Source organism: Haemaphysalis longicornis, unplaced genomic scaffold, assembly GCF_048455015.1.
Source record: "Haemaphysalis longicornis isolate Haplotype H1 unplaced genomic scaffold, Haemaphysalis longicornis Haplotype H1 scaffold_3, whole genome shotgun sequence".
In the NCBI taxonomy this organism is placed as follows: domain Eukaryota; kingdom Metazoa; phylum Arthropoda; class Arachnida; order Ixodida; family Ixodidae; genus Haemaphysalis; species Haemaphysalis longicornis.
In genome coordinates this window covers 36,342,070-36,368,395 of record NW_027526335.1, presented here as the reverse complement: position 1 = coordinate 36,368,395, position 26,326 = coordinate 36,342,070, and the positions used below count along the sequence as shown (strand labels likewise).

The 26,326-nt window shown below is 48.8% G+C and overlaps 1 protein-coding gene across 3 annotated transcripts in view; it reads left to right on the top strand.

The window, feature by feature from the left end:
* LOC144174299 (uncharacterized) overlaps positions 1-26,326 on the top strand; it is a 169,393-nt gene that overhangs the window by 61,575 nt on the left and 81,492 nt on the right. For all 3 annotated transcript variants that reach the window (XM_077702924.1, XM_077702922.1, XM_077702923.1), the window contains one exon: positions 11,080-11,224. In XM_077702924.1, coding sequence (XP_077559050.1) covers positions 11,080-11,224 — 145 coding nt within the window. The remainder of the gene's footprint in view (positions 1-11,079; positions 11,225-26,326) is intronic.

Sequence of the window (26,326 nt, the reverse complement as noted above, 5' to 3'; positions counted from 1 at the left end):
ATCACTATTTTTACTATACATTACGTTCAAACAGCTTCTTGAATATCAGCCCAGTATTTCTCGTCTTGCGGCACATCGAGAATAGAATTAAAGGGATCTAAAACTATAAGCCAGCTTCCATTGCTAAATGATGCACTAAAACACACAAAAAAGTTGCCTATCTACCGCTGTTTTCGCTATCTACCGCTGTAACGCCCTTAATTTCTACAAAAATGCCGATTTAGCGTAAATAGAGATACTTGATCGAACAGAATTGCGAGAAACCATAAAATAAAAAAAATATTTAAAAAATTCAGAAATGGCAGACCGTACTTCGTCCTGCATTTCCACAATAATTTCAGATTTTGCGAACGTTCTATGTATCTGTAATCGTTATTATAGTGTAAACAGAGATAATTGGTCGGAGTAAATTTTTGGACAAACAAAGAAAATAAAAAAAATGTGGGAAATAGCGAACCCTGCAACGCCCTGCATTTACACAAAAATGCAGATTTCGCGAAAGTTTCAAATGTAATCGTTGTAATAGCGTAAAGGGAAATAATTGGTCGAACGAAATTTTGGAAAACTAAAACATAAGAAAAATGTAAAAAATTACGGAAAATTGAAGTGCGTATAGCACATGGCATTTCCACAATAATGCAGATTTCGCAGAAATTTCACCTGAAGACAATTTTCACCTGAAGACGGAAATTTAAATGAAGACAATTGGTCGAACGATATTTTGCAAAGCAAGAAAATAAGAAAAAATATTAAGTTACAGAAAATGACAGACCATACTACGCCCTGCATTTCCACAATAATGCAGACCATACTACGCCCTGCATTTCCACAATAATGCATATTTCGCGAATGTTCCACCTGTAATACTTTTAATAGCTTAAATGGAGATAATTGGTCGAACGAAATTTTGGAACACTAATGAAATAAGAAAATACAAAAAAAATGAATTGAACTGTGTAACGCCCTGCCCTTACGCAATAATGCAGATTTCCCGAAAGTTCGAAATGTAATTGTTATAACAGCGTAAATGGAGATAATTCATGGAACTTAATTTGAAAAAAAAAAAACAAGAAAGAAAAATAAAAAAATTGGAAAATGGCAAACAGTATAACGCCCTGCATTTCCACTATAATGAATATTTCGCGAAAGTTTCACCTGTAATAGTTATAAAAGCGTAAATGGAGAGTCGTACGAAGTTTTGAAAAATGAGAAAAATATGAAAAATTACGGAAAATGGTGCACCGTGTAACACCTTGCATTTCAGCAGTAATGCATATTTCGTAAAAGTCTCAAAATGTAATCGTTAAAATAGCGTAAATAGAAATATTTGATCGGGCAGGATTTAGAAACACCAAAACATTTGGCTGTAGACAGCTGACACTCAAGCACGGTGTAAGAATATTCTTACACCGTGCACTCAAGACAAGCCGTATAAGAATGTGCATTAGAATAAGAGACAGCTACTTTAGAATAAGAATAAGAGACAGAGCATTAGAATAAGAGACAGAGAATTGTGTACTAATGCTACGCATTAGTAGACAATTCTCTGCCATTCTGCAGAATTTTTTCAGTGTTTCAAAATTTTTTCTATCAGTCATCTCTATTGGCGCTATGATGACAGGTCGAAGTTCCGCGAAATCTGCATTATGGTGTAAATGCCCGGGGGGGGGGGGGGGGGGGGGGAATGCAAGAAAACAAAATAACAAGACTGCCACGACATTACCACCAGCATGTGCTTACACGCTGTTAAGATAGGTGATTTCCTTTGCTGATAGCCCGACGGAAGGGACACTTACACATTTTTCTTCTTTTGCATACTCTAGTTGCCATCTTGGCCACCGAGCCCGCACGATCCTAACTCTCTATGCCTCCTCGGTATCGGCGAAAATGAGGCTGTGAATTGTTGAGTTGCTGTCTCCCTCCGATGATGCCCGCGGGCGTTATTGGCATGGGCTCGTCAGGCTCGCCGCACACGTAAGTCAAGAATTGCTTATTCAAAGCTCCTTTCGCAAAGCTCCTATGCAGCTCTTCTACTGTGGCTGTCATTGTGGAGATTAATTTGCGCTTGGAGGGCCCACAACGGTGCACCCTCCGCTGTCGCGAGCTGCTGTAATCATTCAACTCTTCTCTCTGAATGGTTTCCAGGACCTTGTTGCTGTTCTTCTCCGTCCTCTTGAAGATTTTGGCGTTCTTTGAATCGCTGGTATTTCTCGTCAAGCTGCTGAATGCTTGCAGAAAGTTGAGCCTCGATATATTGTTAACCTCTTCCAGCTGAACTGCTCTTGAAAGAATGCAGGTTAAAGTAGTGACGTATACTGTCCTTAGCATGCTGCGTAGTACTCCGCTGACTTGAAATGGCAAAACTTGCGCGACTCGGTCCGCTGATAATGCATGAGGCGTCGCGGGACTTACTGCTCTTGAACTATGTCTTTAGCATTCGTTTATTACTCGTTTGATGGCCTAGCAAGATCCGAAATCGTGTTCGCCGCCGAGCAAGCGTTTCTTGAACTCCGTCATGCAGTACCAGATGGTGAACCTGATTTATACACAATTTTTCGGTAGTAGTACGGTGAGGAGCGTGTTCATCTTTGTGCTATGTTGCAGTGCGCGTCCTCCTTTCTGCCGCGTGACTCCCTCCTCGTCGATAAGTACGCGTTGTTCCTGCGATTGAGTGGTGTTCTTTTGTTGCGGATGTCAAAAACTTTGCTGTGTCGAAGTTTCCTAATCCGGTAAATATTCGCTCCGCTCAATCCCAGCGTTCCCAGTAGCCCGTCAAATGTTCTCTTCCGTGGTTTTTGATGAATCGGAACACCCAAGCAGTCGTTCTCAGCAACGATCAGTGTTTTTCCCGTGTTTAAAATGATACTGGTTTCTCTGTTTATTCTACGCTTTTGTTGCGTGGAATTCGGTTTTTCAATCGTCAATGGGGCGTCTCCTCTGCAGTGTTTATCTTCAATGGATATCTTTGGACGCCAGCCAGGTGGTTCCGTGCCGGTACCACAGGTGGGACTCGATAACCGAGGCGCACACTTTGACCCCCGAGGGGAGCAGGTGTGCTGGATTATCTTTACCCTACGAATGACCACTCTTCTAGTGTTGTTTTCGCCCCATTTCAGCAATTGTGTTTTCAACGAATGCATGCATATTGTTCATTCCGCTGAACTATTATTGAATTATTGAATCGGTCCACAACTGAGCATTTTCAGTATCTCCCACGCGGTGCTTTGCTGTTGTTTATTCTCCAATTCTTGCGAATAGCACTTGCGCCTGTAGTTCTAATCGAGGCCGTGTGGGCTTTTTGATCTGAGCTGCAGGTTCGGTCGCCTTCGTTCCGTCGCTGCATGCATTTCGAATGCTGCTTGCTGCAGCCGCTCTATGCACTGGCGGGCTTGCGCCGGCGTGGGCGTGCAATTTCGAGAATTTCTTCCTTTTGAGCACGGCAAGTGGCGGCCACTCGGAGATTGTGCTGCAGCCTGCAGTGGATGCAATTCCTCCACTTTTCGCTTTCTTGGGCCGGTAAGGGATCACTTTCTTTTATGCCCTGGCAGCTTACCCTTCATCGTATCAAATATTTTGTCAGTTGCCTGCAGCACTGTTCTCGACAACATTGTCACTGGGAACATAGACGGGCTTGATGCCCATTTCTCGAAAGGAAAACACGGAGCGACCTCGTGGTGCTTGCATTTCGTTCCTAACAGCTTCGTGCGCCCGCATCTCCGAAGGTTTTCGGGCGCACCCTCATCCGTCTACGTGTTCATCGTTCGACGTCCATTTATACTTACATTCGTTGAGGACCTCGGGAACATCGTCTTTCTATTGGATATTTCTTCGTAGCTTCCAGATACAAACTGTATTCTGTAGTTTCTCTTTGTTTCTAAGTATTTAGAAGTCATGCTTACAAAGCATGCTTACCGCACTGCAGAGTAGAACCGTTGGCCTGAAAATTAATATGCAGAAAACTAAAGTAGTGATCAATAACCTCGGCACAGCACACCGGCTTGAGGTAAGTGACGAGGCAGTGGAAGTAGTAAGAGAATATATCTACTTAGGCCAAATTGTGACCCCGGATCCCAACCATCAGACAGAGATAATTAGAAGGATAAGGATGGGGTGGAGTGCATTCGGCAGGCATTCTCAGATAATGAATGGCAACCTACCATTGTCCCTGAAGAAGGAAGTGTAAGACAGCTGCATCTTACCGGTACTCACCTACGGGGCAGAAACTTGGAGGCTCACTAAGAGGGTTCAAGTTAAATTGAGGACGACTCAGCGAGCAATGGAACGGAAGATGATAGGTGTAACATTAAGGGACAAGAAGAGAGCGGAGTGGGTCAGGGAACAAACGCGTGTTAAGGACATACTAACAGAAATTAAGAAGAAGAAATGGGCGTGGGCAGGGCATGTAATGCGATGGCAAGATAACCGTTGGTCATTAAGGGTAACAGAGTGGATCCCTAGAGAAGGCAAGCGTTGCAGGGGGCGGCAGAAAGTTAGATGGGCAGATGAGATCAAAAAGTTTGCGAGGATAAATTGGTCGCAGTTAGCACAGGACCGGGATAATTGGAGATTAATGGGAGAGGCCTTTGCCCTGCAGTGGGCGTAGATAGGCTGCTTCTGCTGCTGCTGGTGAGGTGGTGGTGGTGATGATGATGATGATGACGACTATGATGATGATGATGATTTAGAAGTCATTTTTTTTAGGGGATGCTGTAGGTAAAAATGGGCTCGGTGGGGTTCCGAATGTCACTCTTGGCGTCGTGCATGCCTGAATTTCGTTCGTTGGCCTTCCCTGGTCGTCGTGTTTCCACCACAGCACTCACAAAGGCTCATCTGCGAAAGTGCTCTTTCCACCTGTCCGATTGCTACCATGTTTTCTTTTCTGAAGTTTATAAGTATGTACAGTGCAGCATTTCGCCGTTCGGTCGTGCTTTTTTATTGACGTTCTGCGATCTATTTTCCACAGCGCTTGACGAGGCGTCGAAACGACTGTAACTTTCGGGTGGCTCGGTACCCTGGAATCGCTACGCTGGGGAGATTACGGAAGCAGAAAATGTTGCTCGTTTGTCCTGTCCTGCTTCGGCTTCTCCCGGGTTGAAATACTCTGAGATCGCTTTGTCATGTCTTGTTTGAGTAGCATTCTCCTTCAGCCTCGTTGTCAACCGTAGCATCATTGCAGTTCCTCTGTGTCCAGGTTTCTTTCCGTGGAACACTGACCACGTAGCAACCGCTCCCCATCGTTATTCGCTCCTCGAACCTTCCCAAGACCGTCTTCGGCACTTGGGTGAATGATTGCGATGCCAATTTACCCGAAACTCAGGAATTTCGGTTATTCGTCTTGCATACCTTTATCAGCTTGAAGTACCATTACTTCCCGACCTTTTGTCTCTCAGCTTACCTTGTCGGCATGGTCCTTGCACTATCCGTCACAACGTTGCCTCCGCAGCTATTAGTTTTAATTTTTTTTCAGCGGAAAGCTACCATTGGTAGTAAGGTAAGGTAATTATGCCAAAGGGCTTATTATCGCAATGAAAACAGGAACTTAGCAGTTAACCTCTGCGTTCTTGCCTCGTTCTTTTCGTCGGCAAGCTCCACATGTAGTTTCTTCACCTGTCCACTGATTACTCTTCTGGGCCCTGCGTGAGGGTATATCGCGTCTTACTTCATGGCATCGATCATGGCGCCCGAGCCCTTGGTTTCAGGCCATACTCTCGCTCGTACCACGTCCGTGATCATCGTTCACCGTTTCGTTGGCGGTGGCGCATGAAACAAGAGTGAGGGGGAAGCAGCGAGAGAGATGACGCCAAAGACTCGTGGGTCGGCCTCCTCCTCACCCTTCGAAAGACGCTAAAAATAACCGCCAGAAACAGGGCGTTCCAAACTGCGCAGTAAGGCGCCGGCATGTGCGACGTAAGCAAGCAAAAAAAAAAAAAAGGAACAAAACTCCTGCTCGTGCTGCTCCAGGCAGGGGGCGCGCGAGCACTGCGAAGGCGGGAAATTTGAATTGCATTGGACAAACCTCCGTTCAATTCATCAAGAGAGGAGTGAGACAGGGAGGCGAAGAGCGTGATGTGCGGTAGCAGTGAGTGGATGTGTGAATTAAAGTGACGCCGCATGGGTAATTGTTGTGGGTGTCGTTTGCAGCTTCGCAGTCCAACCACCTTCGCAGCGTGGATTGGAGCTAATTTTTTTTTGTCGACTATTCCCCTTCTTTTCCCCCTTGCCGGTGCAGCCTGATAACCAGCTGAAACAACTCCTTCAACGTGGACTCCACTGACAGCTCTGCTGCTGGTACAGCCTCCTTCAACACTAGCATAAGCATCGGTGCACAGCACTGGGTTTTTACCTTTAGCGATTCAAAGGCGAGCATGTTCACTTGTACAGACCGATATGGCTTTAAAGGCCTGCAGTATTCCTCGTTAATTTTAACTGTTGAAGATTTAGCGGCTCGTTCACGGGGAATGCCGACAGTTTCCTTCGATAAAGATTTTTAACACTTCGTACGCTCCGTCTGTTCCGTGGTTACCGTGTTTACCGGGACCCGTCTGGGCACTTGCGCATTAGTTTCGGTAGGGGGGATAAGTTCCGCGGCCGGCCCTCGCCATGCCCGCGCATTCGTTACGGTGGGGTGCGCCCTCTACGCCGTGACTTCCCGCACAGGCGCAGTCGGTTCCCGGTCAACTCGGTAACCACGGAACAGCACACGGAGTACTAAAACTCTCTGTTAACAGGACTATGTGACCGTAGTTATTTTCACCGGGAAACTCTTATCCAGCTATTGTAGCCGCTGACTTTCCGGTTAACGACGCCATCAGATAGTCCAACCGTGTTTAGCTTAGGCTTAATTTATTTTTCGGAGGAGAAATTGGGGAGTGTAATGAAATCCCGTAGACTGCGATTAAATCCCTAAACCGAATAATTAAGCTTCCCTATCAACTCCAGTGACCGGTCGCAAAGATGAGCTCGAATAAATTCATGAATCTCCCAAATAGAAGCACTTCGACTCAGACCATTAACGGTTATTCATCATCATCATCATCAGCTCTTTCTGCGGATTCCGGATCTGTGGCCCCGAACGACAGAATGAGCGGAAGAGGTAAGACCAGTCCCTTGCGGTTAGTGGGCTCCTTCAAGAGCAACCGTCTGGATGCCGAGAAGCGGCGGCAACGAAGGTCTGTCAGGTATCATTCTGCTCGTCGGATCCCGTTGGTTTTCGCGATGGCCTTCTCGTTGTGTGGACCAGGTCGATCACGGGTCGCGACATTGCTTGAAAAACGCGAGAAGGGTTCCGGAACGGCGTGCGTTTTAAAGACAATAGTCTTTCTTGAGTTACTTGAACGCGAAAATTCTGGTCTTTCTCTATGTCTGTCTGTCTGTCACTCGATTTAGCCGTCCGGCTAAAGTGAAACTGAATCTGCACGATAGATTTATATACCCACCGCCAAATCTAAACTTCTGAGTCCGGTGGTAGTGTTCATGCTCGTCAACCTTGTTGAGCCAAAACAAAATATTACGCATGTCTGGGCAAGACATCCATACATAAGTGATATTCGTAGAGTTTTCTTTATTGATAATACACAGATGGTTGATTTAATGAAAAATACGCCCAGGAAAATACAATAGCTGTCGCCCGCGGTTTCTCTAGCGGTATTTTTAAGAAATCAAACGGCAACAGTAAAAGTTCCGCTAGATTTTCACGTTCCGCTTGGAACGCACGTGCAGTAGGGTGCCGCGATTCACGCGCGTGTCCGCCGCACGGCAGCGCTTGCATCGAGGCATTCGGCGGGGAGCAGTGGAACGCGGTCAATTTGAATTGACTTGCGCAAACCGCTAGCGTCATTATCTTGGGAGGAGCGCCAAGGGAGAGGAACAGCATGAGAGGTAAGCGGGAAAGGGAAGGGAGGCATTTACTTGGCAGGGGCGCCAGACGATATCGTCTTTCGTCGACATTTGCAACGAAAGGAGCAGATACACGGCGGATTTTTCTTTAATGAATGACCTAATTGTGACCGCGCTGCCCCGAGGGGCAGAGGCTCTAGCTGTTCATCTCCGAGGCGAACGGTGGTTTCGGGAAGTTCGCTGCTCCTCCGGCAGGCAGGTGGCGCGAAGTTGCGGGAGCCGTTCGGCGAAGGCGTCGTCGGCCGAGTAGCCTTGCCCGAAGTGCCCGTCGCCGAGCGCGAGGCGCGTCCTTCGCGTCGTCGGCCATTCCGGGCACGTCCTGCCTGGGCCGCCGAGGACGACCCTTGGCGGCCACGAGGTCGACGCGGATGTGCGGGAGCAAAAGAGGGCCGCACGAGGAGGGCTTCTGCTGGCCTTTCTATTTCACGACGACGACGACGGCCCCGTTTTCGTGAGCGCGCGCAAATCGACGATTATAATATATATATATATATATATATATATATATATATATATATATATATATATATATATATATATATATATATATATATATACGTGTATCGATCCGGAACAAATACCGGATCGGTTACGTTTCGGACAAATTATTTCGTTCCGGTTCAGTCCCGGTTTAACTTAATCATGCGCCGAACCGGTTCGCGCGAACCGGTTCAGTGCTGAATTATTAGCGAAGTGCGAAAAATCAGTTTTGTATACTTTAAATTCACCATAAAACTCAAGTATATTTCGAAATACTGTTTTTTAAAAATAAGCGTGGTGCAATTTTCACCATTTAGGCCAGATGTAACGGAAAACGTACCAGCCTCTTTTTCACCACCCCTGCTGTCGCCCGAGACATTACATAAAGCAACCACGTCAAGAGACATGACTGGGATTTACTGTGCCCCTTGCTCCGTTTTATTGTGCCGCTTAGATGCTAACAATGACTTAACACATTGCCCATTCTGTTTACATTACTTCTTTTTTACGTCACTGCTGATGCTGTGTAGCAAGAAATTTGAAAGTTTTTTGGTGTTTCTCACCACTTGTTATGAAAACAACGTCCTTGAGGTCATAAAGGAGTTTAACGAGTTACCAAATGCAGTTCTTTTGAATAGGGTAAGGTATAGGCTTCGTTTTCATGGTCCATTTAGGGCCCCTAGCCAAGCGTGTAAGAAGACCACGGGCTGCGGCCCCATCTTTGTCGGGCTTGCTACTACGACAACCAAGAGCGAATGCTGCCTGCATCCCTGTTACAAAACAATTTACAAGCAGAAGACTTCCGCGTAAGGCACGACCACACAACAGGGTGTTTTATCCGCCTGTGAAGAGCAGCTTTTCCTGTACAAGAAATTCCCTAAGACGCTGGTGGAAATGAGCACCCGCCCGGGTGGGTAAGTGGCTGAGGCGTTATTCTGCTGAGCACGAGGGCGCGGGTTCGATTCCCGGCCGCGGCGGCCGCTTTTCTGATGGAGGCCAAAAGCAAGAACGCGCGTGTGTAGGAGATTTCGGCGCACGTTAAAGATCCCCAGGTGGTCAAAATTAATCCGGAGCCCTCCACTACGGCGCGCCTCATCACCTGCGCCGCGTCGACGTGTGAAACCCACCGATCAATCAATCAATCAATCAATCAATCAATCAATCAATCAATTAATCAATCAATCAGTGGAAATGAGCGAAACCAAACGTACAGTGCTCAACTCTGGGCACACCTCTCAATTCGAAAGAATTTTGAATTGAATTTCGAAATTTCGAATCTCTTCAATTTCTAATTTACACTCGGAATTTCGTATTGACACGTCTCTTCGCTTATCCCACCCTTCCGCGGTGGCTCAGTGGCTAAGACATTGTGCTGCTGAGCCCAAGGACGCGTGTTCGATTCCCGGCCGCGGCGGCCGCTTTTCTGACGGAAGCGAAAAGCGGAAACGCCCGTGTCTTCGAGATTTGGGTGCGCTAAGGATCCCCAGGTGGTCCAAATTAATCCGGAGCCCTCCACTACGGTGCGCCTCATCGCCTGCGTTGCGTCGGCACGTTAAAGCTCATAATCAATCTTCCCTTATCTCACTGTAGTACGTTGAAGGAAGATATTAGTGCGGCCCCTTCTCCCTATTTTTCCTTCTTTCTTGTTGCGTGAGGTTCGCCTCGCTTGTATAAAGCCGATGCCTCGAACCAAGAACAAACATATGTGTCTCTTTCTTCCTATGCACCGTTTGTGGCGTTGTTGCTTAATTCCTACGATTATGCATGTACTTAAAAGCCAAATTTCAACACTCTTTAGGCGGTACAAATAGGCATTGGCAAATGTAGGGCTTGAACCTTGGCTGGTTCCCTTGACCGGGAGTTCCTTGATTGGGAGTACCTTTGTGCCCTTGATCGGGAGTTCCATACACGCGTACAACGGCGCTATACTTTTGCATGGGATTTCCAAGGGGATGCTCAGAGTGCTCGATATTGACAATAATTTGATTTATGCGTGTTCGAAATATCTGCGTTCGGCTGTATAGGGGCGCGAAGCTGTGTCAACGAAAAGCAGCAGGAGCAATCAGCGGCCAATCCCCTGGTAAACCGAATATGAATGCCGACTGCTCGAAGCCAGGAGCTCGGGCTCAGGGAATAAACGAGGCTTCACAAAAATCAGTCGATATTCTGGATGTACTAGCGCCGGATAGCCCTTTGACGAACTGCCCTATTGTCGCGCTACGAAGTGCCCTATTAAGAAATGCCCGATTACGAATTGTCTTTGGACGAACGGTCCTCAACGCGCGGCTACTGCCTCCAAGCACCGCTCGCTGGAGGCTCCTAACTGCCCCCAATGCGGCCAGCGTGCCACTCTGCAACACCCCACGTGTGCCTGCCCTTACGACCCCCTTCCCTCAAACCTCCAGCACCGAGCTATGGAGAGGGGCTTTGGGTAGCTCTAGCCAGGAGGTTCGGGAGGCCCTTGTGCGCAGAGCTACCGAACTCACGATAGGCCTTCGCCCAGCCGCCACCAACCCCCAGTGAGGTTTCATGCTGCAGCTTTAAAAATGGTGTAGCGACAAGGCAAAAACCACATCGTTTGTTTCGAAGTGTGCCTGTGTGCGCGGCATATGTTGTGAGTACTTGGTAGCGGGGAAGGCGTCGTTGCTCTATAGAGAGACCCTGGTGCAAACGTGCATGTCGCCGTTCCTCCGTGCCTCGCAGGCGGCGTGCGCTCCGATCCAGCTGGAGCCGGTGGACCTGTCGGTGAGCAACCGGAGCCGGTCGGTGGGGCAGCTGGACGACGAGGACCAGCAGCCGACGCCTCCTTCCTCGCCGCCCTCGTCGCCTTCTCCGGACCTCGGCAAAGGTAGGGCGCTTCACTGGCAGGGGGGCTAGAATTTTCGAGGCTGTGGGGACACGCCCGCCACCGGTGTGTGTGTGTGTGTGTGCGTGTGCGTGTGCGTGTGCGCGCGCGCGAGAGAGAGAGAGAGAGAGAGAGAGAGAGAGAGAGAGAGAGAGAGAGAGAGAGAGAGAGAGAGAGAGAGAGAGAGAGAGAGAGAGATCTTTAATGAACTCTGGCGACCACCGATAAGAGATCCCGAGCTCTGCCGTCCGTTCTGGGCTACACTCTTAAAAAAAAGGTCGGCGCACTTACTAACAGAATACTAACCAGTTACTTGTCCCAGTATTGACTAGGTAGTTAGTTGCTTTTACTAACTGGTCATGCATGACCTAGTAAAAACCTACGCGTGACAATGTGGATCTGCTGAGTGCGCAGCGCGACATATACACATTCATCACGCACATATCACACGTGGACAATCAACAACTGAATTGAGCAAGAAAGTCAACGGGATGCACGAGGAGAGCGAGTATTACTTAGTTACCTTAGAAATACATCTGATCTTCTTGCTTTTATAGCCAGCAGCGGAAAGCCCCCGAGAGAGTCGGTGGGCTGGTCATAAAAATAAAATATTTTAGCGATAATTTCAGCATTATGCAGTTTAATGTGAGCATATACAAGACAGCATCGGGATGTGCAAAAACTTTTTAATCGTGATTTGGTGTGGAAAAAAAGCTGCAGTTATTATGTTCAATAATTCATAGAATTTGTTACTTCCGTGAATGTTTGTATCAAACCAGCAGCAGTTACTAAGTACACGGTCTAGACTAGTAACGGTTCCACACTTAGTGGTAGGAACTACGTACCGTATTTTGGGGAAGTAAACTCCCTAAAAAGTTAGTAAATACAGCCGTTACTACCCTTTTACGAGCTTTTTTTTTAAGAGTGTAGGTGTTTTTCGCCATCGTTCTGCAGCTGCGTCGGGTGCGGCAGAACCATGTTCCGTGCGATCCGAAAGCGTCAGACACATGTGCTACCGAGAGAGCCGGTTTTCGGCGTGGCGAGGCAAAATACCTAGCAGGTTGGTCCTCCGGCAGCCGCAGCTGTTCCCCAAGAGCCCTCCTTTTCCCCCTGGGGGGATTACGCCCGAGGGGGAAGCCAGCGCCAAACCACGCCGGAGATTCTCTTCCGGCAGAATGCACAGCGAAGCAGCTGTCGCGCCAGTGCCTGCAGCTGCATAAAACGATGAGGGAGGCACTGGTCGTGCGCGAGAAAGGCGAGGACTATAGGCAGGCTTCGGCATGACCACGCTCGCGAGTGAGACGTAATGGTAATTTTTGGAGCCATCACTCGAGGTCCATGCACAGTACGCGCCCATGCGCTGTAGCGCAGTTGTGAAAGGTTTGGTGGACTGGCGACTGGCCAGAGTATACGCCGTAACGGCGTGGCACGAAACTTTGGCCTGGAAGCCGAGTGCTCACCCAAGAAACTCAAGTTCGCAGCCAATCCTCGCGGCATATAGGCGCCCCCTTTTCCATAGGTGAATCAAGAGCGTAGGGAGAAGCGGGGGCTTATGGGGGTTCACCCCCCCCCCCCCCCTATCCCCTAAATTCTGTCGCGCTGTCTGCACAGCGATCAAAGCAACTATACTTTCTCCGAAAACCATCCTCAGATATTGTCTAGAACCCGAGGAATCCTGTCTGGAAAGCGCACCTACTCTCTCTTGGTAGCCTGTTTCTCTCCTGGCATGACTTGGAGGAAGACCTCCTGCAATGCCTTCATCTACGGGGACGTTGGCGAGCACGCACTCCGCGACGCAACAGTTGAGTCGCGGCGAAACGATCTATCTCCACAGCTACGAAAAATGGTCGTTTGGCCGCTAGAGCGGCGCCGCAGCAGCAATTCGCTGGTAAATTCGCCCCATGGAGAACGGGCTTTCTCTGTACATGTACACTTTGTTGCCAGTGACACTTTCGCTGCCCTGATCAAAATATATTCTGGCTTTTTTCACCGCAACTGGACATTTTAACTCATTTTTGTGTGACTAATCTTGGTGCAGTTGCCTGCAGTATGAGACGGTTGAGAAGCTGCTTCGACGCAATATATTGGCATAAAAGACAGCGCCGTTAAGATTTGTCTATAACTGTCGCATGTGCGCAAAAATGGAAAAAAAGAAAGATTCTTAGATGACAAAATGACAATAAAATATAACGTCCGCCCACAAGTTGTTTCTTTCGTTTATAATGTCCGCTGCGTGCTTTGTTTGTTTAAATAAATTAGTTCGTCCCTTGAATGATTTTGCTTCCATGTTTGCGACGCATATATGTTTATATTTGTTCTGCATTTCCATATTTATTTAAGTGCCATTTCTTCTTATGTAAACAAAACAGACAAACGCAAGCAGTGATAAAAATTCTGCCAGAATTCTCGGAACATGCGAATAACTTTTACTATGAAGCAGTAGACCTCTACCACCCAAGCAAATTTTCTCGGGGATGTCAGCAGAAAACTGTCATCATTAAGAAGGCCTAAACATGTTCACTGACAGTAGACACATACCTACCCACGGGGACTGGCCATGCATCCAGGTAAATATTACGGTTGCGTAAGCTACTCCGAGTGCAAAAGTACCCAACAGCATAGAAGTCACGTAGTGACGCCACCACGCTTTCGTATATAAAAAGGGAGACCGGTATAGCACCTTTCATTCCAGGCTACCTCGGGTAGACCGCGGAAAGTAAAGACACCTGAAGAACAGCCAGAAGAAGAAGAACATAAAGCAGTCGTGACTGTCGCTGTGCAGTTATAGAAATTGTGGTTATGTACATCTCACTTCTCTCTGGTTTCACTCTTTGTAGAGCCACGTGTGAGAATTCAAGTGACGCCGCATGGGTAATCGTTGTCGGCGGTCGTTTAAAGCTTCGCAGTATGTGGATTGGAGCCACATTTTTTTGTCAAATATTTTATGTTCCTTGTTTTTGACAGTTAATAGTTCTGTATTTTCAGTCAATAGTTACAAATGTCAGTTATTAGTTATCTTTATTATCATTTCGTAGTTATGCATTTATTATACATATTTTCAATTCCATGAAAAATCATATGGAGGAGGCCGCGGTGCAATCTCAGCCCCCCTTCCAGAGGAAAATTTCTGGCTACGCCCCTGAAGTGAATCGCCTGTTACGTAGTTCTGGGACATGTCTAAAAACTGCGGTAGCCATGCTGGCAGCCCTCCGACACACGACGTTTGAGGTTTGAGTGCACCGGCGATTTTATCTCTGCCCCAGAGAATTCCGCCGACACCCACGACAGTAGCGCTTTCAGCAGGTACATGGTTACAAGAGGCGATCAGTGGGGCATGTCCCCGTGGTTCCAGCCCCCCACGACAAAGCTGCGTGTCGGCGCAGCCTACTGATTTCCTCGCAAATATCGTCAACAGGTGGTTCCCATTTTCCGGGACTTGTGTCGCCTTCACCCTGCGTCCGCGTAACAGTATACATCGACAGCTGGAACCCGGAGCGCGCTTTCAGTGGCAAACTGAAGCTGCGTCTTTGTTCTCTTTCTCGTGTTCGTTTTTTCCGCTGTTTTTTTTATGTATTTATGCTATTTTGTAAACCCCACTTGAGGGTCGTTACAAAGAGGGGCATAAAATAACAAAAACCACAATATACTATAACAAGAAAGACAGTATAGGCAATAGGCTTCGTGCTGCCAGTAACACTTTAGCAATCAAACTTAGCAACAGCATACTTAGGAAGTCTGATACACACTTAAGCAAGAAAATTAAAGCCGTCCCACTCAACGTGAGATCTGTCGGAAGTGCAGAGCAGTGATTCGCCATAATGGGCTGTGGCGCCGTTGTCCGCGTGCGCACCTACCAGCCATTACGCTCTTCGTACCCCTGTCTCACTCCTCTCGTGATGAATTGAACAAAGGTTTGACCAATGCAATTCAAATTTCCCGCCTTCGCAGTGTTCGCGCGCCCCCTGCCTAGCACAGCGCGAACGGGAGTTCTGTTCTTTTTTTGCTTGCTTTCATGTCGCACGTGCCGGCTCCTTACTGCGAAGTTTTTGGAACACGCCGTTTCTGGCGGCTACTTTTTTCGCTTACTATCGTGAAAACCAACCCAACGAACGGAGCGTTCCTAACTAAATAAACGTGGGGGCTGCCGTTTAATTACGTATATTTTCCCTCAAACGTACCTGCGGGTTTCTTTGCGCTAAACAACGGGGAGATGTATGACAAGAGCCAGCGGATTCGAGTTTCGAACGGTTATGACTACATGAACCGCTTGTTTTTCGAAGCTTGTGTGGTACGCCGTTACGGCAGCGCCGTGCACGGGGCTCTGCTTTAACTTGTAATCTCGCGGCGCTGCCTGATTCCGGCAGTCACTTGACATCCAACAGCGTGACAACGACAGGGCTACGACGACAAAGCGAGCCCCTAAAGTGCTCTGCGCTTAAAAGAATGGTTGAACGCGCCTAGACGCTCCCAGTAAGGCCTTACTGGGTCACTATAATTCAACCGAGCTCCTCGTTTTGGGGGCAAGGGGTTTGTATGCGTCGTAGATTGTTTTCATCTGTCTCCTTATAATTCGAAACAATAGTTTAAATCTCTGGTTGTGTCGGTGTACTTGCAGAAGTCCTAGCTCACACGATTTTAACGTATTTGTTACAGATTCTCTCCGGCTCTTTAGTGAGCTCCAGCTCTACAGTGAGCAAATGAAGCCGCTATTCTTTCATCTCCGTGTGCAAAAACTCCAAGGCCTAAGACGCCGAGCGCTCAGCACCGAAACCGCATTATGAATGAGAAGGTACCTGTGAACAATAGGACTCCCCTCACCATGTGTTCCCGGTAAAGATTGTTTGCAGATTACCTTTCAATGCTACGCAGGGTCTAATCACTCCCGCCGGCGCTTCTCCGGCGCCCAATCAGCGCGCGCCCTGTGGCAATTAAGAGGCACAATCTTTGAATACACCTATACACTGCTTGCTTCGCCCTTCCCCAGGATTCACATCAGTCGAGATGGCCCGGTTTTTTTCTTCTCTCACTGAGTAACTCCTATGAGGACTGCGCATGGAAGCGGGATATACCAGAATATGGCATAGGAATGGCTTGTATGCAAGTAAATTAACATCTCTAGGGGCATGTTGTAGTTTTTTCCGCAAGTAAAATAGCTTTGTGTAGGCTTGTAAGCACGTTTCCTTCATCTGAGTGTGCCACCCAAATCGTATTTAAAGCTGCATGCTTTAAAGCTGTCTGTTTTAGTCCCGAAGATATTTCCAGTTTTATAGTCATATGGCCGTACATATTTACCTTGTTTATATGGATTGATTGATTGACTGTAGGGTTTAACGCGTCGACGCAACGCAGGCAACGAGGCGCGCCGTAGTGAAGGGCTCCGGATTAATTTTGACCACCTGGGGATCTTTAACGTGTGTCGAAATCACGTAAACACGGGTGTTTGGTTAGATGGGTCAACATTGTCATAGAATAGTTAATTGCCGTTTTCCACTGTACACACCAATCATGCAAGGCTTGAAGACACCGAACAATTTTGATTTGATCATTCGCATTGATTACTGTTACAGCGGTGTAACTTACACAGTCATCGACAAAAGGTTTCACACTAAAGGTGGCTGGGGCCTCCATCAAGCTTTTGTATCCTTTCGACTCAGCCTACCTCCTCGTACTCTTGAGGAGATAAAATCTTTGAAATCAGTGAAATCTGAACAGAGCTTTCAACTACTGTGGATATACCATTACGAGAATCAAAAACAACAACGGCCCCAGAACAGATACCTGCGGGACAGCGGCCGATATTTTTATGGAATTCGATGTGCAATCGCACATGCTTATTTTCTGCCGACAATCTCCCAAATACGCGACTATTTAATTTATTATATCTGAGGTAATTCCTGGTTCATCAAGCTTAAAATTTAATTTTTTTTGTCAGGGACTTTATCGCTAGCTTTAGAAAAATCTGCACCGATAACCCCGATTTTTTGTGGAGCTCCCAGAGAAAAAGCAAAATCACGAGCTGTTTGTATCAGCTGAGTATGGGCAGTTGACAAAGCCTTTCCTAATTCATGTTAACGGGGATGCAAAATTCTTTCGGCTCAAAATAATTATGTGCCTTGGTATTAGATCTTCTGCGACCTTGCAGCACAGAGAGGTGAGCGAAACCGGATGAAAGTTGTTCGCATGGATCTTATTGCCAGCTTTTAGTACAGGTTTTACAATCATAGTGCGCAAGTTTTGCGGTAATAATGGTGTTCCCAGAGACTTTTTAAAAGTTATTGTAAATAACAGGACACCCATTCAGCATACCTTCATAACAAATCGCTAGTAATTCCTTCTGGTCGGCTCTTTCCTGGCTAGCCTTCACAAACTATGTAATGTGAGAAGATAGATTGCACAAGCGCGCGAACAAGCCTGGCGAGCGTCCACACGATCGGTTTAGTCTTCCGTGAAAGCCGAGTGAAAGAAATGCTTGAAACAATTTGCCAGCTTTGCTTTTCGCGCAACTGGTCCAATCTTCTTCTGCTTATTCCTCAAGTGAAGCAATCATTTTGAAGCCAACTCTTCCAGGCTTTTGTTTTAAGAAAACAGCAAAAATATGCCGTCGCAAGCTCCACGTGTTATTTGTTGTTCGGATTTCACCGTTCTTTCAAACACAGACAAATGTTCCCTTCAGTTGCTGGCTCAATGAACGCAGCTACTTGACAGCTGCGACAGCTACTTGAAAAATTCCCGCGCCTTCCCGCGAGGGGAACACGAGTAAATGCAGAGCATTTGGGGTCGTTAACGCCGCGTAAAGTCGCGTTAGGGTGGTTAGTTGGGTCGTAGTTGCGTTGGTGTTGGTTTGGGGTAGAGAGAGGAGAGCAAAGTCGCGTTAGGGTGGAGCGAGCGTCAACCAAGGAAGGAAGGAGCAACGCAGTGACTGAAGCACGAGCGACCGCTAGCCGCTTTATATTTGCAGCGCGCAGTAGAGGGAGAGCAGTACGGGGGGGGGGGGGGGGGGGGGTGGAGAGCGCGCATGCGCAAGCAGCGCGCGCCCTTGCACGCCCCACCGCGCTGCTATCACGCACCTGTTACGCCGAGACCGCGACGGAGCGAACGGGCTGACTACAACGCATGCGCGCGCCAGCTGCTGTTGAGAGAGAGGAGGGAAGGAGGAGAGGCGCACCTGCTGCGGAAGCGGAGCTGTGGACGCCGTCCGACGCAGGAAGAGGCGAGGCTAAGAAATGCTCTGCATTTAAAAGAGCCACAAAAGACAAGCAGAAACGGAAGGCGTGTCTGGTGCGACGACCAAATCACGCAGTGCCGCTCCGTGCTGGCGATAACTATAGCTTTCGCAGTGCTTCCACACGCGAAGGAAATAGTGAAAGCGTTTATCGAAAGTGTTGCAGAGTCCCTTTAAAAAGACTCTACAGATATAGTTGCAGACATCATTTTACGCATAAATATTATTGAGCGAATTGTTTTGAACGACTTCTCCAGCGGTTACTTATTGAGGATCGTTCCTCTATCTCCCTTAAATTTATTTACTTTTGTTTTTTCTTCATCGCAACCCCATTCCAATGTATTAACGTACACCGTGGCGAACGCGGATGCGTCCTGTTGGTTGCTGTTCAAAAACGGAAATAATATGGTGCTTTCAAAACCTTCACAGCAAAGCGAAGACATTGACGGCTAGCAAAACAAATGGAAATACATCGCTACTGACAACAATTACTGAAATTTCGATATATGATCATTTAAGCATGCGCAGTCCAAGGGTTTAAAAACAGCGACAAACAAAGAGAGGTGATTCACTTTGCCAGAGAAAATTTTGTAGAGCTGGTTTTCCTTCAACAAGTGAACTTTATTTTTAAATGAAGACGTCAAAACGTTTCAGCAGAACTTTTATCCTGTCTTATTTTTCTTTGGCGTCCAACCACTGCTGCGCGGTGGGCGTTTTAATATTCAGCCACATCATTCGTTGCTCCGGTTTTAATTCGACCGATAGTGAAGGGAAATTGCTGGTCTCCAAATGTCCTGTTTCTGGTGCGCGCTTTAAAATCATCAACGTGTATGCTCATACGTGCGTCGAAGCCAGTAACAACTTCTTTTCTTTCCTAGCGGTTTATCCTTTGGAGCGAGTCCCCAGAATTCCCTGCGGGGAGTCTAACTCGATAGTGCGCGCGATGTACGCATGAGGGACGACCGATGCGGAAGGCACGCGAACAGGGGTTCCTAGTGCAAGACTTTCACCAGAATGCTGCTGCACTGCAAAAATACTTTCTCCCCCACGTTGAAGCGCGGCTTCTCAATGCCCAGGCTAGGCAGGTTCTGTATAACTCCAGACCTAACCACCACTGTGCCAAACATACAAGTAAATCAATTCCCCAGTATTGGCTGAGACATTTTCAACCATTACCCAGTGCTCCAGTCCCTTTTTACAGGTCACCGCATACTTGATGGCGTCCGACACTGGAAGCTTGATACTGGAATACTGCAAGGTGACGCGGCGTTATTGTAATTAAAAACAGAGATTTATTTACTGTCAGTAGAGCTTAGTATACAGCAGTGGGACAGTTTAAATTCCGAGGCATCGGGCATCAAATAGCTGGCCAACAACAACAACAACAAAAAAGGGTTCGTGACGCGAGCTAACAACACGCTCAGACGTATCCAGATGGTTAGATATGATAAAGAACGAACGTATTTAACGAGTGAATATCTTGGCATATCCCAAGGGAGAACTGAACAGAATAAAGCAGCCATACGCTGCCTACAATATTCGTGGTCCTCGCAACGGTAGTTTAGAAACTCGAAGATTTTTGGTGACACATGAAACTCCAAATATTTTAGAGTGCATGCGCTGCCCAGAAAGCAGCATTTCCACAGTTATAAAATCGCGGTTTCTTTATTTTTTTCTGAGGTGTTTGTAGCAGAGATGAGGTGGATGAAAGACACATGGTAGCACAACTATGTTCTACATCAAATTCCGTACCTCAGGTTCCACAACACATACCCTTCTTCACTCGAGCCTCCAGTGGACTGGGAGGTCCTTGAAATCGATTTATCCATGCATAAGCATTGCGGAATCCTCCCCTCAGCTGAGTGAAGGGAGCAAATGTACTGGAGGAGGGACCTAGAATACGGCGCGTACACTCGCAAACACCTCTTCCGAGATATACGACGTTTTTTAAGAGAAATGAAAACTGGATCAACGCCTGGTTAGGCCGGTTTACCATGGAATTCTACAAGCGCTGCTGGGCAGAATTAGGCTATTCCTTAGTGCAACGTATGAATTCAATCCTAGCAGATCAGCGGCTTCCAAACTCGTTCAAAAGAGGCCGTCTAATCTTACTTTTGAAAAAAGGGAAAGACACATGTCTTCCGAGCTCTTACGGACCAATAACCGTTTTGAATGCGGGCTACACGACCTTAACTTCTTTTTTGGTGTCTAGAATTAAAGCTATTTGGCCGGACCCCCAACAACTTGGTTCGGTACCATCGAGGAATATGTTTTCGGCACTTAGCCTAACTCGGGACGTACTAGCCTATACGCATTAAACTGGTATGACCGGCCTGTGTGTCTCTTTGGACCAAAAACCGGCATTTGATAGGGTCAAACATTCATACCTGCTTGCCATATTTCATGGTTTCCTTCAGGATTTGTTCAGCATCCCCAGGAGTTGCATAATAATTTATCCAGTGACCCGGTCGTTAATGCTGTGGTACAGGGTGAAATTGCAATTCATAGAGGCGTCAGGCAAGATGCCCCTTGTCGCCGTTTTTTTTTTTTTTTTTTTTGTGTGTGTGTGTGTGTTATGTCTAGACCCCTTCATCAGAAAACTCGTCGACAACCCCGGAATTAGGGGTATCCCACTGCCCGGACAGGGCTCTGTTAAAGTGTCTGCGTACGCAAATTATTTTACTATTTTTTTTATTCGGGACACAGATAGCCTCGCAGCTGCTTTAGGTGACTTCGAGTCTTATGCCCGCCTTTCAGGTGCCAAGAAATGTCACAAAAAGTGTTGTCCTCGCTCTGATAAATACAACACTCGCCCCAAATCATAACTTAAAAATAGTTCGGGACGTGAACATTCTCGGCGTCAAATTCACCGAACATGGTTTTTCACAAGACATTTGGGCCGAGCTATAGTTAAATGACATTCAAAAGAATGTCGCCGGGCTAGGTGTTTCAACGTCTCTTTTTCGGAGAAATCGACTCAAATTAAATCCGTTTTTTTGTGTAAATTCTTTTTTTTGTTTCCAGGATTATGCTGCCTCTCAATCCTGTTACGCACGAAGTGTCCGGCCGCGACATTTTTTCTTGCTTTTGGGATGGAATCATTGGGCGTTTAGCGAGAGATACCCTGCGCCTCCCACGCCGTTATGGGGGTTATGGTCTTCCTTGCATCGACCTCATGAGCCAGTTGTTGGCCCTCAGAGTCGTCTTTTCACTTCTCAGTGACGTAGAAGCTGAGGGCAGATTTTTGATCCTCTACTTTCTCGGTCCCTATTTGTCCAACTATGGCCAGCAACCTGCACCCCAGTGCAGCTATCCCATTGAGACTCTTCAACGCCGTCATTATAGTTTAGTTAGAGAAATTCGCGCACTTGATGCCGATATTGATATTGTGAATGAACAACCTGCCAGGCTGTGTGAAAAAACAGTTACTGCGAGGTCGGGCAGGCGAGTAGGTCCACCAGACTTTCCCTGGTTACGTCTGACTTCAGGCAGGCTGCCCGAGAACGCCAAAAGCATCCGGTGCCAAAAGCTGGACGAATTCTTCCTACAAAGGGCAGATTATTTCGCTGGGGAGTAATACAGGACTCCTGTCCCAACTGCGGTCAACCAGAATCCACGGCTCACACTTTCTCAAGCTGCACTTCAGCACGTTGCTTTTGGAGCATCATGCACCACCAACTAGAATAAAATTGCCCTGGCACTCCCCTAGGTAAACTATTCGCAGTAATTGGCGATTATGTACTGTGACATAATCGGTGCAGGGCCGGTGCACATTATCGCAAGCTGCGTACGCAGTGGCCCTTGCTTCCCTTTTTCAGGCAACACCTCGTGACCTTTCTGGAAAGTGAGTTGGCCCTGTTGAGTGAGGAAGAGTTTCTGCGACATTGGTCTAGTCGGTTTGTAGAAGTGTCGAACAAAAGGGTTATTATTCATGCCAGCTTTCCATACCTGTGTCTTTAGGGCTATTTGTTGTTTATTTTGTTGTTAGAATTGGTTGTTATTGCGGCACAGTATTCCGTGCGACATTAACACCACCCATGTACCGTGTATTGCTGCATTCTTGTAGCGAACGCTTTGATCCCCTTGTACCACTAGCATGTTTATCTTTTGGTTGTAATCAACTTAAAATTATTTGTGTGTTTCTGTAAGTGTCTGTAGCTGCTAGCCTTCGGGCTCTGTTAGGTTTGTAACCACAGGCGCTGCACTTGTTAAATTGTTTCTGGTTGTTGCGTTGTATCTTCGATACCAGGATTGTTTGATGATATATTTATCTCTCAAAGCGGGTATCGTTTCGAAGCCTCTGTTTCGGGACTCTGGTTGGGTCCGTTACGCCGCGTGGCTGCGGCGGCTAGATAGCGTGACAGCGGACGAGATACGACGACAAGCCCTAGGCCCCTAAAGTGCTCTGCACTTAAAACGCCCCTTGTTGTAGTTATAGCAATAGTGATAGGAACGTCACAAATGGCAGTTTTTCGTGTCAGGGAAATGAGTAGGGGTCAGTTGCAAAGAACCCCCCTTGTTTCAAGGAAGTGGCAGGAAGGTCACAAAGGACACCTGTGGTCCCCTGGTGTCGGGGAGAGTCCTGGGGGGAAGCTACCCTATATAGGGAGATGAGTATTGATGGAAGTCTGGGGGAGAACAGCCCTCGCTTCGTGGTTGCGACCCTGCGAATACGCAGGAGCAGAAGAACATCTTGGATTCGGGCTGGAAGCAGGTGCGTGCTGGCCGAGGGGAAAGTTCTGTCGAGCCCACTCTGAGCGCCCCGCAGCCGCCCCGTTCCTGTCGCCCGATCGCTGCCCATTCCTGCCGCGTTCAAATATGCTGTGGCGGCTACTTCCTTCGTCTTCGCGTTTGCTCATTTACCGAGCCTAGGGTGCCTCGATGCGTGCGCATCGAGGCACCCTAACCGAGCCCACTCTGTCCCTCTCACTCGACCTATTCTATTCGCTTTACTCCGCGTCGTAGCGGAGAAGCTGTCCCGGTACGGTACCCGGTAGGCGACCGGCGCCACTTCGCGTGCGCAGAGGCGTCAAAACTGGTTGTGCGCATGCTCAAGTACCGGGTGTCGTACCGGGACCGGTTCTGCGCTAGTTGCTGTTGCCTCTCCCTCGTCACGGCGCTCGCTTCAGCACGGCTGCGCGCGTTGGGCAGTCGTGAAGCGCGTATATCCCGGGGACGTAGCCAGGATGTCCGCTCGGCTCCTCTGTCTCCGTCCCCGAGCGGTTCTTGTCGAAGCCGGCGGCCCGAAGGAGGTGCGACGGCGTAGGAGCGTAGCAGCGAGCGCATCTGTGTCGCGATGCGCCGATAGCGGCCGGGGACGGAATCCCCGTTTTATTTCTGCTGACCCCCGGCGGGACGCGGGGATTTGGAGCGCAATTAATGACCCCGGGGAGGAGCGCTATGGGCCGTCGCCAAAGAAGGGGGCCAGCGGCGAGAGGGCGCAGCAATAAATCTGCCTTATCGGCGTGACCCTGGCTCCCCGCCGCGTGCGCTTCGCTTCCGTGCGGTCCGGACCGGCCGGATTAGCGCCCCTTGCACTGGTTCCACCTTGAGCCGCCTTGCTTTCGGGGCTCGTCGCGATGTCACCTCGTGGCCTCGTAATGAAGCTGCGCCGGAAGAGCGGCGGCCACGCCGTGCGCGCATCCTCCTCCTCGGAGGGCCGGCAGCGACCACAGCCGTCATTACGACTCGCCGGCCACTCCGCCGGGAAGCGCGCTCCTCACAATGGAGTGCGTGACCCCCGCTCTCATTCCGCGCGGATTGCGCTAATGGAGCCTCTAAGGACGTCGTCACGCCTCGTTAATGGGCCCGCGGGGGGCGGTGTGCGCGTGTGATCGTCGCCTCCTTGGGCCGCCGCCGTCGCACTTCCTGGACGGCGGCCATTGTGGCCCGTCCCCGGCGCAGCGCGAAGTCGCTGCGCTGCGAGGAGTGCGGGCGAGTGACCGCGGGGGAGAAAGCGGATTAGGCGCCGCTAATCCCGGCCGCCGGGGGTTATCTTGCCGGCCGAGGGCGCCAAGAAGAAGAGTCGCTCCCGATCGAAGGACGCCCCGCGAGGCCTTCCAGGCGCCGTTTCAGGCCTTGCCTCATCCGCCGCGCAAAACAAGGCCGCCACTGGCCATCGTGCCTCGGGGCGGCCGTAAAATATTAATGTATGCGAGCGAGCGGTACCCCTTCCGGAGCGAGGCTGTGGCCGACGCGGGAGAAGACTGCAGCGGGGGGGAGCACTGCACTCTCAACCGCGAGCGTGCTGCTTCGCGTCTGCGGCGGGATGTTCGCACTGGCGTTGCGGCTTCTGAGCGAGGCGAATACTCGGCGTTTCAGCGGCACGCGGATTTGCCCATCGGTTGCACTTCCGTCCCGAAGCGGGGACCAAGTGAGCCGTCCTTATCGCCCTTGCCTGCCCAGTGCGAGCGAACTGTAGTGCCCTGCAGGTTTGGGAGGCAGTGTCGCTCTCAGTGCACTGCGGGACCATGACGGCGAATAGCATGATGATGACTGATGGACCTCCCTTTGTATGGGGACGTCGGTGGTCAGCAAACGACTTGCCTGTTTCGTTCCGCTTACTTGCCCTGCTCTAACCTAGTAGATCTCCCCCCCCCCCCATATTCCCCCCTCTTTTAAGTTCCCATTGCTTCACCCCCCCCCCCCTTTTTTCCCCCGCCGTTCTATATTCTCACCTGCTCGATTACTCCCCGTACGTACCCATCTCTTCCCTACTTTTCTTCCGCCACCATTCCATTCGCCTCTTCGTCTCCTCTATGGCCCTTGAGTTGACGCTCCCCCTCACCCCAAATCGCACAGCCTCCGCCCACGTCGTTTCCCCATGGCCCCGCGGCGGTTGTACCTCTGTGCAGACTCCGACAATATGGTCTATGGTTTCCCGATATCTGCCGCAGCATGCACATGTTTAATCCTGCTGCCTCTAGAACCCGTGTATGCCCGGGTTCTTAGACACCGCGCCCGATCCTCAAAGAGCAACGCACTGATTCGCGTATTGCCATAGAAACTTCCTTTCCTGATTTATAGTTTCTCTGTTCTATAAAGCTCCAGGGTTTTTTTCACTCTCATTCTCTGTCCCCACTTTGTCGTCTCTGCTGCCAAGACCTGCTTTTTATGCTGTGTACGTCACGTGTACCTTACTTCTCCCTACCGACTTTCCGCACCGCTTGGTCAGCTGTTTTGTCCTCCGTCTCCACTGCGTGTCCATGCTCCTCATATATAGGTACTTATTCATTTATTTATCTGAAGTGCTCACCAACACCGCAAGGGCCTTCTCGGGTGAAGCACTGGGTACATGAATATAAGGCGGAGAAAATTTTCGTCCTCCATGTCACAAGCCGCTCCTCAAACTTTATCTTGCTTTGCGCTTCCCTCGCCTCAAAGGACGACCAGCCCATATCCCCCTGTACCGCTTTGTTCGTAGTTTTGCTGTGAGCCCCTAGGGCCAGTCTGCCTACCGCCCTATGGTTTACTTCCGGGCTCGCTTGGGTCTCCGGTTTCATGCACAGAACCGAACATCCGAAAGTTAATCCTAGTACCATAACCCCTTTCCAGACTCCCCTTCCCACCTCGTATTTGTTGTAGCCCCAGAGGGCTCTGTGCTTCATTATAGCCGCGTTCCGTCTTCCTTTCGTCTTATAGAAGACGAAAGACGTTCCGTCTTCCTTTCATGCGAATTCCTCATGCGCATGCGTCTAATCTTCCCTGTCGTTAAGCCATGCTCCTAAATATTTATACTCCTTCACCCGTTTTTCTACTTGTCGCACTGATCACTCAGAAGTGCGATCTCACCTGGAGAAGACAAGATATCCAACAAGATATATACTATCAACATCTTAAAGAGACGGCGATTGAGACCCTGACTGCAGTCTGCTTTAACAAGG